Here is a 14,610-nt window from a genome sequence, read left to right as displayed (position 1 = left end):
GTATCTTTTTCATTTCATAATGAGAAACAAAAATTTGAAGTCTTCTTTTCCAAACTGTGAAAAATAAATTTCAAGGCCTTTTGCCATTTAGGAGTTAAGAAGCAATGACCTATAAAGAAAAAATAGGTTACATTCAACCTAATAACTGCTGATGTGTTATATTCAGTATAAGACACCTCCAGCAGTTGACTGTGAGTGTGCAATATATGATCTGGGATATAAAAAAAATCCAAGACATGGTAAACAGTGAAGTAGTAGGTCAAGAAGCAACAAATGGTATCTCATATGTTTCCACACCCTTTGCCCATATTTTTCAAATCAGCTGTTCAGTAACCATTATAATGCTGTGGAGGTAATATATTACTTTTGCACCACTCAGGTAGCATAGAAAATGTATATAGATAATATACAGAGATTTATATCAATAATGTACATATATATTTGAATAATGAAACATATATTATTTGGAATTATAACATAACATGGTGAAATGTGTTTATATCATGTCACTGTGAGAGTACATTATATGACTAGTATTGTATGAACCTTGTATATCTGATAATTTCCTCATGCACGCAAGTAATTTTTTTCTAGAAACTTCCATGTTGTGGGACAAAACAAATTTACTCAAAATTTTCACAAAGAGGTCAATGTATCACCCTGAAAATTTGAATACCCAATAATTTCATCACACACATAAATAACACAGTACCATATTGCTATGTACAGTACTTTTTTTTTGTTGTTTTTTACTTTTGAATAGTAAGACTAATAAGCAGACTTTTTTTATTAATTACTCAGAACTGTCAAGGGGAGGACACACTAAATAAAATCAAGAGTTGCTGCTGTCAATGGACTAAAGCATTAATTCAAAATTCCCTTCAACAGCAATTTCTATAACACTTCTAATTGATTACATAGCTCTAAGACCCCCTGTTATGGGGCTCCTGCACTTCATAGCTGCACTACAATCAGCAGCAGGGAAATTATGGACTCAATGGGAAGGAGTTGTTCCTCAGTGAGATTATACTCTTTTTCATCCAATGACTATACAACCTCACTAAAGGTGACTTTCCTCTCACAACATAACCTCATGCAGATGAACTCCACTAACAGCATAATGACACTTCTAAGTTACTCCACAATTCCAGTTTAGGGTAGTACCTTATGACCTACAAAACAATCTGATCCATTACACGCACCATAATTGTAATGAAAAAAGCATATAAAAAAATATCGCTTCTCAAGCATGCTGAGGCATCCTCACCAACTGATTGAAAAGTTCATTGTTATATAGGAAATTTCTATTCATATTAGCAAAGGTTTCATGAAATATTGGGTATGATTCTACATGTGTATGGTATGTGGGTGGGTTGAGCCATTCCTCGTCTGTTTCCTTACGCTAACACGAAAAGACAGTGGTTAAGTATAATAAATATGATTCTAACAATAAGTGTATTTTAGTTGATAATCTCCCTCCTTGAAAAGCTGAGGGGATCAACCCCCCATTTTGTTTAGACATACTTGTACAGTATTGCAGTATAAAGAATGTTGTCAAAGCTTTTGTTCTAGCAAGCCCACCCTCTAAACTTTTTAGAAGCTGCCACCACTCCTGATATCATATTACCTCAAGTTCCAGAATTTTCTAACTGACTGATTTTTAACAAGGATTTATGCATTCTCACGGAACCTTGAGTATTTACAAGGTAACATCCATCTTATGATGGTCTAACTAAACTTGGCCCCATATTTCTCTTCATGAAGTCCAACTCACCAATCTTTCATTTTATGAAAAGCAGTCAACTGCCTAACCATGGCTTTCAATTAAAGTTATACAAAGAGGAAAACATAGAGATTCATTATGGAGGATTTTTCTCTAAACTAGATCATCTTTTTTTAATCTATCATTCTCTATTAGTTATATCTACTCAGAAATCTTACAACTATCACATCACTATCATCCATATCACTATTTTCTATCTATATTCTTCTAACTCATTACTCCTACCTTTTTGGATAATTTCTCCTGAGATCTAATCACATCTTATCTTAGACATTTCAATGTCTCATTCATTATGTGCCATACTGTATTTACATATTTCATCTACCTTCCATCGTTAACTCTATTCCCATTTCCATGGAGTGGATCAGTTACGTAAAGCTTTTCAAAGCATCTTTTCAAAATAAACTGAACATGAAGAATACCCTAGATATTCTTTCAAGTAAAGTATCTGGCAAATTACTTGACACACAAAGTGGCTAAAATGGTTGGGAAAATTTCTTCTGCATGGATATATAGGAAGTGCTTTATTGAACAATAATTTGACTGGCCAGCATCAAGCAATAATATTTGCTCCTGAATGAGGTAAAAAATTTATACACTACAAATTCAAAAGATTTAGTTGGTTAAGACCAGATGAAATGTTCTCATGTATACTGTTTCAAATACCTTAGCTTTGGACTAATAAGTTACTGTGACTGAAATAAGTTATTTTACAAGTAAATACAGATCACTTTTCATGCACTTTTAAATGCTTTAAAAAGCTGTTTTCAAACTAAAGGTCATTTCAGTCTTCATGAAATAAAGGAATACAGTCTTTTAACTTATAAAAAAATTAAGAAAACAAAAAAGCAAAATCTAAATAACTGGAAAATGTCATGAAATACCGATGACATAATTCTTTTTTAAACAACTAAGGGTAAGTTGTATTAACAAAATGGAGAACCATAGCCTACAAAGAAATATACAAAGGCAACTTAACAGCTCTCCCATTCTGACCTCAACTTTTAACCCACTTTCCCTACAATGTGCAATTGGATTTCCTTCATCGACAAATATTACTTTGGCTTCTGCTACCAAGTGGTGCATGCAAGACTTATCATCACCTACATCGAATTTGGCAAGCTAAAACATCACATAATTACTGTTTGACCACTGGCAATTCAAGGGTGGGAATTTGTGATGTCTGTTTCTTTCCCAAATCTGCTAAGCTTTGGAACTCTTTACCTTCTCATCTCTTTCCCATGAAATATGAAATGCCCATTCCTATTACCTCAAGAATTGAAGATTTAACAGCAGCAGTCACTACACTGCACAATCAGATGACTGACAATGTATAAAAGGGTTTATCAAATCATGTAACATGAGAAGAAATATGACAAAGAAATTAATCAAAATTCACCATATCACTTAACTCACTGAAATATATGTGTTAATAAAGAAAATCTTTAATCTAATCTTCCTAATGTATTGTCTCATTAGATCCACAAGAAAATTCATATTCAGAAAATTCATGCAAAATGAAGAATCATATCCCTTTTTTACCTTATACAATTGTTTCTTGTATATACTTCCTGACACAAAGCTCATTTTTTCACATACAATAATTTCTTTAACTTAGTTTTACCATTATAAATAAAAAAAGCATGCAGTATTGTACAGCAAATATTATGAGCAGTACTACAGAATCTTAATCAACTTAAGGAGAGAAGAGGATTGGTAACTGAAATATTGAGCAAGATTCTGCTTGTATAACCCTGCTCTCAGCATGGAAAAAGGTGTAATGCTGGTGTGTGTGTATACATACATACATACATACATACATACATACATACATATATATATATATATATATATATATATATATATATATATATATATATATATATATATATATATATATATATATATATTTGTGTATGTGTGTGTGTGTGTGTGTGTGTGTGTGTGTGTGTGTGTGTGTGTGTGTGTGTGTGCATTTGTATGTATATTTACGTACTTTGATTCAGCAACCTTCTGACACTCCAAGGCATGTTGTTCCATCATGGAAGGCATGTGAGAATCTACAGCTTCCTTTAATCTGAAAAGAATGACTGGTGTTATCAGCTGACCTTGTAAACACATTTTAACTATGATGCACTTGAAAACTAATACCCTATTAAAGAAAAATCTTTCCTAACCTGACACATACTATCTGGCAATACCAAATGGAAATATACTCATCTGTAATGAAAATCATTGTTCATCATGCCAATGTATGCTAAGCATGCTTTGGGAACATAAATATCTGAATGGTGAATAAAAAGGTTAAATTGACCATAAATAGACATATAATGTAATTAACTTCACTATGCAAGTGCCACCTTGAACCAAACCTTACCGAATTATCACTAACTAATTCCCAAAGTCTCTATTCCTAGTCTTTGAATCTCTTCTAATACCACTCTCACTTTCATAAGCACTTTCAATCTAATTCCCTTCTTTCAAGTCACCAATACTCCTTTATGATATAATGCAATTACTATATGACTAATCTCAAGTCCTCCCCTCTAAGATATCTATGAATCTTTTGTCATGGCCTTCAACATCTCCATAGTATTTTACAGGGTGTGGCAAAAGTCACTGCTTTCTAAACTTTTTTTTTTCCTGTTTTCTGTTGGATAACCTTTTCCAGATGTCCCATCTAGATATCTACTGATGGAGCAATTTCTCTCCTAAGCTGTCAACATCAGAGTTACTCAGGGTTCTGTTATCATATCACCTATCCTCTTTCTTCTCTCCATAAAAGATAACCTTTCTTGAACTTCTAATCCTATTCATTCTTACACTGATAATGCCACTTCATATACTTCAAGTCATTTTTCTTTCCCTCACCACTCAAATACTTATTCTTTTTCTCATTAAACTTATCTCCTCTCTTAATTCATATCTGTGCAACATCAAGAAATGAGGAAATAGTAACTTGATTAACCATTAAATAATGGTGTTCCCTTAAATGTTCATCCTCATACAGAAAAATGAAATAATGACACATTTGCATGCAAAAGTACGAAAATAAAAGAGAACAATTATACCTAAGAACATTCTATACCCAATTTTGTTTTGGCATGTTGGAGGGAAGGGAAGACACAGTAAAGCATGGTACTGATGAGTCTGGTGGTATCTTTCCTCACCTCACAATAAGAGTGTTGGATGTGGAGGTCTGGTTTGTTTCCAATCACCATTTCATCACACTTTACTATATTTTCTCACACACGTGCAGTGTTGGTGGTGAGTAAAATTAACATATACACCTTTATATAGTGCTCATTCTTTCTTCCTTCTTTAATGTATATACACTACAAAAGCTATACAATTTTGTGTATTACAATTTCATATACTTTAGAACCCTATGTTACTGGTTTAAGTACTTATCCAGGGAAAGGTTTCTAAAAGAATCACTAATACACACAACACAACACTCCTTACACCAAACTTTCTTTTTGTTTTCTTCTTAGAGTATACATGCACACATGGCACTGTTTTTACCCTATCAATCTTTATCCTGTTGGTGGCACTAGTTCCTGAGGGTACTGGGACATACTTTCTTTGGCTAAAACTCTTCGTGGGGCATGGCTACCACCAAAGGTGATGGGAGTGACCTTCTATGGTAGTCTCCCCCTTCCTAAGATAATCTAACTAAAATTACTCTCTAGCTTACTTAATACTCCACATTTCTCATGTTATTCCCACTCCCTTTCCCATTATAACTTTAGTCAACCAACTAGATATGTATTTTCTGCAGGTCACTGTGTATGCAGGTGAATGACTGTGCAACTATAATAATGGAGGCAGGGGTACAGAAAAAAATTTTCCCATGCCTTCCTGGCAATGTAAGAGACCTCTCTAAGCTACTATCAGTATAATAAGTCTGCTGGATACCTAAATAAAGGCAGGAAGAGTTAAATAATCACTTGATGATGGAAGCAATCCCTTAAGGATTGTCAGATGATGACTGAAGCAGTTTAATCTTTAAACTGTGTACTTCATCTGAAATGATGCTCATCCACTGGGGAGGGAAAAAAAATCCTTGATTCTCAGCATGGTTTTCAACTTAAATGCTCATGCATTACAAATCTCTTTGATGAAAATAAGCAGCTGATGTCATCTCTTTCAATTCTTAAAATGCATTCAATAAAGTTCCATATCACAGGTTATCAACAAAAGATAAGTCACATGGTATTGATGGGATTTTACTTCATTGGTAAGGAAATCAACTGACTAGCCATAAACAAAGAACAGGTATTAATGGTCTAGCCTCCAAATGGTTAAACAAAAGTGGCGTGCCACAAGGATCAGTCTCAGAACTGGCGTTTTTCTCATATATTATTCATTCTATCTATTAATCATACTTTGTCGCTGTCCCCCACGTTAGCGAGGTAGTGCAAGGAAACAGACGAAAGAATTGCCCAACCCAACCAAATACATATGTATATACATACACGTCCACACACGCACATATACATACCTATACATCTCAACTTATACATATATATATACACACAGACATATACATATATACACATGACATAATTTATACTGTCTGCCCTTATTCATTCCCGTCGCCACCCCACCACACATGAAATGACAACCTCCTCCCCCCTCATGTGCACGAGGTAGCGCTAGGAAAAGACAACAAAGGCCACATTCATGGCCACAGGAATGAATAAGGGCAGACGGTATGAATTTACTTCATGTGTGGCGGGGTGGCGATGGGAATGAATAAAGGCAGACAGTATGAATTATGTACATGTGTATATATGTATATGTCTGTGTGTGTATATATATGTATACGTTGAGATGTATAGGTATGTATATGTGTGTGTCTGGACGTGTATGCATATACATGTGTATGCGGGTGGGTTGGGCCATTCTTTCGTCTGTTTCCTTGCGCTACCTCGCTAATGTGGGAGACAGTGACAAAGTATAATAAATAAATATAATTTTGACTAGGGAATATTTCTCCCAAAGTCATACTGGTTACTTGAAAATAAAAAGTCACTGATGACACAAATGTCTGGATATACAAATTCTTAGTGGTATTTGCTATCATAAAAATCATCATAAAAGAAACAATGTTGTCCTTGTGTTTTCTATGACAGAGTCTAATTTCTCTTCTAAAGCTACACCTAAATCCAGTTCTTGAAAAGCTTACCTTCTGAGTGGTTCTCGTAATTTGTTCTCCTGTTTTTCAGCTAAAAGATTCTTGGCCCTCTTAACAATGGTTTGAGTTCCACAGGGAAGATGCTGTGAGAGGTGGTTGTATAACTGAGTCTTCTTCCTTCCTCCCAGTTTATTCAACTTTATTTCAATACTGGAAGATATGGAAATATACATGAATCCTGTATTGGAGCAAGGAACAGAAAACAAGTAAATCATCATAAAGACCAAGGTGAATCTCCTAAACAATGTGTACACAAAGCTACTGAAAGGATGTACTTTCTAAACTAGAATTCTTTTTTTTTGTCATATTTATATATGACCTCCATATAAAACTAGTTTTTTCTTTTGAGGGGTGGACAGAATTAATGTCTTCCAAACTTCCTTAAATCTTGATTCTGCTGTAGAACACCTCTCTAAATACAACCTGTTCATGAAGTAGTGTTTGATTTCATGGCAGCCTCTATCAAATCAGGTTTAAACTACCTCTTTTCACCTAAAATTAACCCTAAACTGTTTAAGAACCTCTCAGCTTTTCACCTAACTTCTCCCTGAAGGTAGGGTCTAACCTTTCATTCCTCTACTTTTCCAAACTTATCGTCCTATTCTTTTCATTCATACTTCTAGCCCTATGCCTTTAACAATAAAATACTAACCTACATATCACTACCATATGATCTCACACATTCCCTCCCAACCCCCTGCTAGACCAAACATCAAGCATGCTACATATCATAATACTTCTTACCAAAAACAAGTCCATCATGTTATTGTGTACCTTGTTCTCCCTGGAGCTGTATCATGTGAAATTAGAAATATCTTTATGTACAACTCTTTATGTGTGAAGAAGAACATATCTGCTTTGAAATCTATTGCCATCTGATGCAATAGGCAGATCTACCCCATGGGCTCACCATATTGTTTCCCTCTTTTGTGACATGTGGAAATGCCCTCACACTCTTGAAAGTATCTGTATGTTATAGTTTAGGCAAAAGTTGTAGGTTGAAACATTAGGTAGGCACATTAGGTAGTAATAGCTGATAGAGACATTAGGTAGGAGCTTCTGAAAACACTGCACTACAGCTGTCCTCTGCCTGCAGCCTCTTTTGGGTAAGGCATTAAAACTTAGGAAGTGCAATGGAGTTCAACAGTTATGGAGACTCTTTTGCCATGACCATCCCCTTGAGGAAGTTCACAGAGGGAACAGACATCAAACATACGGATAGATAAACAGATACAGATATATTCAAAATCATAATACTTATCATCTCATATACTAATATAAGCCAGAGGTTTCATAATGAGATGGTAAAATTAAAGTAAATGTAAATATTTTATATCCTCTTATGGGAAAATATTGGCCCAAAGTTTTGGAGGACCCTCTTCTGTAAGAAGATGAGCATAAAGTGTTCATCTACACTTGATCAGCTGCCTGATTGTCCAGTGAGTATGGAGCCATTTGCCTCATATCATTTGACTCATGTGCTTTAAGTGTAATGTTAGTGATATATATTAATCACCTATCTGTTAACTAACATATAACTATTATGCTTTATATTCTCTTTATGCTAATATGGATCTAAGGTTAAAGAAAAGCTGCTATACAATGTTTCTATGTTATGTTCATAATTTCCACAATCTCTTATAGCAATCATGAGTGGCAAGAGGAAGAGGGCTACAGATGATACAGAAACTGAAGCCAATGTCAATGATCATGATGCCTGAGAAGTACCACTCTGTGATGAGGAGATGGAAACACATGACCACTCTATAAACTACTTCAGCCACACCAATTCTTCTACACAAATGGCATAAAAGTGAGAATGTCTGAGAGCAAAACTTCTAAAATTTAGACTGCATTTGATTGATGTTGATATGTAGCTATAGGCATCAGATTTTAGAATTAAGAGTATGGCCACATTTTTCATAAGGGTTAGACGACAATAATTCACAATACACAATCATCTCTACTTATGCCTGGTACAGTGGCTGGGACATTTTGTTAGATGTGGCATATGTGTGCATATCATTATTCACTATCTTCCTAAGATCAATAAGAATTGTTCCTCAATAAGAATTGTTTTCCTCAACAAATATTATGCACTAACTCAATTGGTTCACACTGAGCATCCTATCTAATACTCTGTCCCTCTGAGTCTGATTTTTGTCGGTCAGTTTCCATCTGTGTGTAGCTGCCTACTTCTACCTTTCTGAGTCACATGGCGTTTTACATTAATTGGGTCCCTGTCTCCTGGACTTTGTTGTGATAGAAGTTTTTAATATTTCATATGCTGTCAGTGTTTGCAAATTCAATGCTTGGCTTGTTCCATCCACTACTCTGACATAAAACATCTTTTCTAAAAAAAATTTTTCCTTAGTTACTAGCGCCTACAGATATTTCTGGTAGCTACAGAAATCTTCATAGAGAAAGAGGCATGCCACACAGATAAAACATCTTTGGTAATGAATTTAATGGTACCTTTTTGATTATGTTCTTTGTGTAAAGGCATTTCTTTGTATTATCACTGAAATAATACAAACAATCAAGTGTTCATCTGGCAGACCTTATTACTTGCATAATTTTTTGTTGCCCAATCATTGTAAAGGATCAGAATGACAGTAAAATCAGTTTTCATTATGTGGTGTTGTAAGTCCAGTTGCAGTTAGCAGCAGCATAGCAGGTAAGGTGGGTTGTGTCTTGTGTCTGCTTAACCACTACAGCTATTCAGTAGAAGGGTGATGGTTTCCTTTCTATATGGACTTGAAAACATTCAAGATATCTAACAGTTCGACATATAATCCCCTATTTTTTTGAGTAGAAACAGGTTTGGCTTACATGAATTTGGTTTACATGCCAATTTCTAAGAAAGCATTCCCTGTGTAAATACAGGAAAGATGTACTATTCTTCACAGTAATAAAATTGCTCTTAAACTATTGTAATAAAAGTGCTATGAAGCTCTTGTAATCTAAGAAGTATCACAACACATTTTTTCAAATTGGAAATTTCAGTCCTACATTGGATGTGATCCCAATGCCTGTGAGAGAATGAGGTTCTATGGTATACAAAAAGTCTGCAGTGACATATCAAACAATAGCAGGGCAAAGGACATGATGACTTTATACCCTACTCTGAGTTAAACAAATGAAAGGAAATAAAACTGAGGTGTTTGAGAATGTCCACAAAGTCCTAAGAACTGCATTATACACATTGTTTCAGAAACTGAATGGTCAGTGAGAGAAAAGGGGGCTGCATGGAACAAAAGTCTTATAAAAAATCTCACACTTTCTTCAAAATAAATCTTTCATGAGTAATCATAATCAGTAGAGATACTTTACTAAAAAATCAATTAAAGGAGAGAGTCTTCTGGTCTTACCTTAATAAAAGTCTATTGACAGAATCTGTAAAGAACTTTTGACTGGATCCTTTGCTCGAGTGACCTTCTTCCTTCAATCTGTTAATAACCTGAAAATACAAGTTCATTCTTGAAAATGTAACTTAATGAGAGTTTGCATGCTGTGAAAAAACAAAAATGCTTATAAATTGCTTATAAATTGCCTTCAAATCATTGCTTACTTACAGCCAACACAAATCAACTTAGCCAAAGAGTTCCAATACCTTGCATGATGAAGTGAGCATTATTGATAACTTAATTATTTAAAAAGGAAAACAGGGATGTTACAGGAATGACAAAGTACATCTCTTTTAGCTATTTTGCTCTATATGAATGATTTATCAAATACGTCATTAAACTTGTACATGAATAATGTACCAAAGGTAGAGGCTGACTTTGGATGAAAAGTTGCAATTTCATTCACTATATAGGACAGGTTGAAAATGAATGTGTAAGGCACTTGTTTGCTTGTTTCTGACACTACCTTAAACAGGAATTCAATCGGGTATATAGTCTGTGGTTTCGGTGAATTACATATGACAGCTAGAGAGTGGATGTGAGTGAATGAGACCTTGTCTTCATCTGTTCCTGCTACTTTTCTATTGCAGGAAATGGTAATCATGCATGAAAAAATAGATTTTGGTAATCATACAATATCATTGTAAAAATAAATTTTACCTAAGAAAAGTAACGCTTATAAATAAACATCACTGTAGAAGAAAGAGTGACAAGCTAGGTCTACCTTATCAATGACAACAGAGATTTTTTACTTCTAAGAGCTTATAGTAAAAGCATGAGAAAGGGAGGCATTCAATGGGGCCTCTTGAGTTTTTTTTTTTTTTTTATTAAAATGTTCAGTTAATGAAAGGTGCTCTGATGAACTTTAAATGGGGTGAAATAACTGGTGAGATGCTATCAGTAATTTGTTGAATGTTTTCATCCTTTGATTTAGATTAAGAATAGGAGAGAATGGAAGGCCATTTCAATGATGTATGAATGATGATGCTGACTGAAAGCATAAAAGAATGGTGATAAATTTTGAGAGACAAGAAATCACAGATTATCAGGAACAGTAGGGTTGAGGGTCAAGTTAATTGGGAGGTAAGTTTGAATGGAGAAAAACTGGAGGAAAAAAAGTGTTTTAGATATCTGCAAGTGGCTTTGGCAGCGGATGGAACCATGGAAGCGGAAGTGAATCATAGGGTGGGGGAGGGGGCGAAAATTCTGGGAGCGATGAAAAATGTGTGGAAGTCGAGAACATTATCTTGGAAAGCAAAAATGGGTATGTTTGAAGGAATAGTGGTTCCAACAATGTTATATGGTTGCGAGGCATGGGCTATAGATACCGCTGCGCGGAGGAGGGGGATGTGTTGGAAATGAGATGTTTGAGGACAATATGTGGTGTGAGGTAGTTTGATCGAGTAACTAATGAAAAGGTAAGAGAGATGTGTAGGAAATAAAAAGAGTGTGGTTGAGAGAGCAGAAGAGGGTGTATTGAGATGGTTTGGTCACATGGAAAGAATGAGTGAGGAAAGACTGACAAAGAGGATACATGTGTCAGAGGCGGAGGGAACGAGAAGTGGGAGACCAAACTGGAGGTGGAAGGATGGAGTGAAAAAGATTTTGAGCAATTGGGGCCTGAACATGCAGGAGGGTGAAAGGCGTGCAAGGAATAGAGTGAATTGGAACGATGTGGTAAACGATGGTGTAAACCATGGAAAGTTTTGTGGGGCCTGGATGTGGAAAGGGAGCTAAGGTTTCAGTGCATTATACATGACAGCTAGAGACTGAATGTGAATGAATGTAGCCTTTGTTGTCTTTTCCTAACACTACCTCATGCGCGTGCGGGGTTGTCATTTCATGTGTGGTGGGGTGGCGACAGAAATGAATAAAGGCAGCAAGTATGAATTATGTACATGCGTATATATGTATATGTCTGTGTATGTGTATATAAGGCATATGATAGAGTTGATAGAGATGCTCTGTGGAAGGTATTGAGAATATATGGTGTGGGAGGAAAGTTGTTAGAAGCAGTGAAAAGTTTTTATCGAGGATGTAAGGCATGTGTGCGTGTAGGAAGAGAGGAAAGTGATTGGTTCTCAGTGAATGTAGGTTTGCGGCAGGGGTGTGTGATGTCTCCATGGTTGTTTAATTTGTTTATGGATGGGGTTGTTAGGGAGGTAAATGCAAGAGTTTTGGAAAGAGGGGCAAGTATGAAGTCTGTTGGGGATGAGAGATCTTGGGAAGTGAGTCAGTTGTTGTTCGCTGATGATACAGCGCTGGTGGCTGATTCATGTGAGAAACTGCAGAAGCTGGTGACTGAGTTTGGAAAAGTGTGTGGAAGAAGAAAGTTAAGAGTAAATGTGAATAAGAGCAAGGTTATTAGGTACAGTAGGGTTGAGGGTCAAGTCAATGGGAGGTGAGTTTGAATGGAGAAAAACTGGAGGAAGTGAAGTGTTTTAGATATCTGGGAGTGGATCTGGCAGCGGATGGAACCATGGAAGCGGAAGTGGATCATAGGGTGGGGGAGGGGGCGAAAATCCTGGGGGCCTTGAAGAATGTGTGGAAGTCGAGAACATTATCTCGGAAAGCAAAAATGGGTATGTTTGAAGGAATAGTGGTTCCAACAATGTTGTATGGTTGCGAGGCGTGGGCTATGGATAGAGTTGTGCACAGGAGGATGGATGTGCTGGAAATGAGATGTTTGAGGACAATGTGTGGTGTGAGGTGGTTTGATCGAGTGAGTAACGTAAGGGTAAGAGAGATGTGTGGAAATAAAAAGAGCGTGGTTGAGAGAGCAGAAGAGGGTGTTTTGAAGTGGTTTGGGCACATGGAGAGGATGAGTGAGGAAAGATTGACCAAGAGGATATATGTGTCGGAGGTGGAGGGAACAAGGAGAAGAGGGAGACCAAATTGGAGGTGGAAAGATGGAGTGAAAAAGATTTTGTGTGATCGGGGCCTGAACATGCAGGAGGGTGAAAGGAGGGCAAGGAATAGAGTGAATTGGAGCGATGTGGTATACCGGGGTTGACGTGCTGTCAGTGGATTGAAGCAGGGCATGTGAAGCGTCTGGGGTAAACCATGGAAAGCTGTGTAGGTATGTATATTTGCGTGTGTGGACGTATGTATATACATGTGTATGGGGGGGTTGGGCCATTTCTTTCGTCTGTTTCCTTGCGCTACCTCGCAAACGCGGGAGACAGCGACAAAGTATAAAAAAAAAAAAAAAAAAAAATATATGTATACGTTGAAATGTATAGGTATGTATATAAGCGTGTGTGGACGTGTATGTATATACATGTGTATATGGGTGGGTTGGGCCATTCTTTCGTCTGTTTCCCTGCGCTACCTCGCTAATGCGGGAGACAGCGACAAAGTATAAAGTATAATATACATAAATATGAAGCGAAACATCAGATTAGGGTTATAGATATCGCAGATCGAGATGCCAAAGGAATGGGATTCATGTGCAATATACAAGTTTGGTGCACATATATCATACCTCTTGAACAAAATCTTCATCTTTCTCAGTTCTACTTGCTTTTGAAGAATCAAGGTAACACAAACCTGAATAAGGTCTGGAGGGAGGTTATCTGGCAGTGGCAAATCATTTTCATTTTCAGAGAAGTGGTGATTATTGTTGGTAGCATCTTGTATTTCTCTTTCTTCACCCTCCCCATTTATCTCTTCATTCTCTGCTGCACCAGCTTCCTCTTCTTCGTCCTCCTCTTCAGAATCACTTTCACTTGAAGAAGAGCCTAAAATCAAGAATATTTAATAGTGTTTTTCTCATTCATTCATCTTCTACAAATTCATATATCATGCATATGGAGCTTCAGTCAAGATTTTCTTCACAAAATGAATAAAACCTTGAGAAACAGCTCATATGCATGTTCTCAAAAAAAAAAAAAAAATCAGATTTCTTCTTTCCAAAAATGTTTCAAATTTTATTTAACCAGTAACCCTAAAAACCTGTCTCAGGATTAATTCTAGTGTCAAATATCTGATGGTAACTTTATCTCCCTGTCCAAGGATGCCCTACTAGGTTGCTCCATCAGAGCTCAGGAAGCTGGCCACATCCACTGTGGCCAACAATTTTTTTGGTACATCTCCCTATCTCTTGAACTCCTTTGCTGCAGAAAGTGCCAATATATCTCTTTTTTCACTTCCACTTGCAACCTGACTTCCTCATTCCTCCACTTAAAATTCATACTTAAACATTCACATCCCAAGTTTGG

The 14,610-nt window shown here is 36.3% G+C and overlaps 1 protein-coding gene across 4 annotated transcripts in view; it reads right to left on the bottom strand.

Annotated features, from left to right (window-relative positions):
* Nucleotides 1–14,610, bottom strand: part of yem (yemanuclein) — a 176,759-nt gene that overhangs the window by 120,776 nt on the left and 41,373 nt on the right. For all 4 annotated transcript variants that reach the window (XR_011714687.1, XM_071678275.1, XM_071678278.1 and 1 more), the window contains exons 8-11: nucleotides 13,940–14,130; nucleotides 10,355–10,443; nucleotides 6,975–7,133; nucleotides 3,780–3,860 (exon numbers count right to left, since the gene is read on the bottom strand). Coding sequence is in view for 3 of the 4 variants with exons in the window: in XM_071678275.1 (XP_071534376.1) it covers nucleotides 3,780–3,860; nucleotides 6,975–7,133; nucleotides 10,355–10,443; nucleotides 13,940–14,130 (520 nt within the window). In the remaining variant the exon portion in view is untranslated. The remainder of the gene's footprint in view (nucleotides 1–3,779; nucleotides 3,861–6,974; nucleotides 7,134–10,354; nucleotides 10,444–13,939; nucleotides 14,131–14,610) is intronic.

The sequence above is a fragment of the Panulirus ornatus genome, chromosome 27, assembly GCF_036320965.1.
Source record: "Panulirus ornatus isolate Po-2019 chromosome 27, ASM3632096v1, whole genome shotgun sequence".
Classification (NCBI taxonomy): Eukaryota; Metazoa; Arthropoda; class Malacostraca; order Decapoda; family Palinuridae; genus Panulirus; species Panulirus ornatus.
This window is presented reverse-complemented; position numbering and strand designations above follow the sequence as displayed.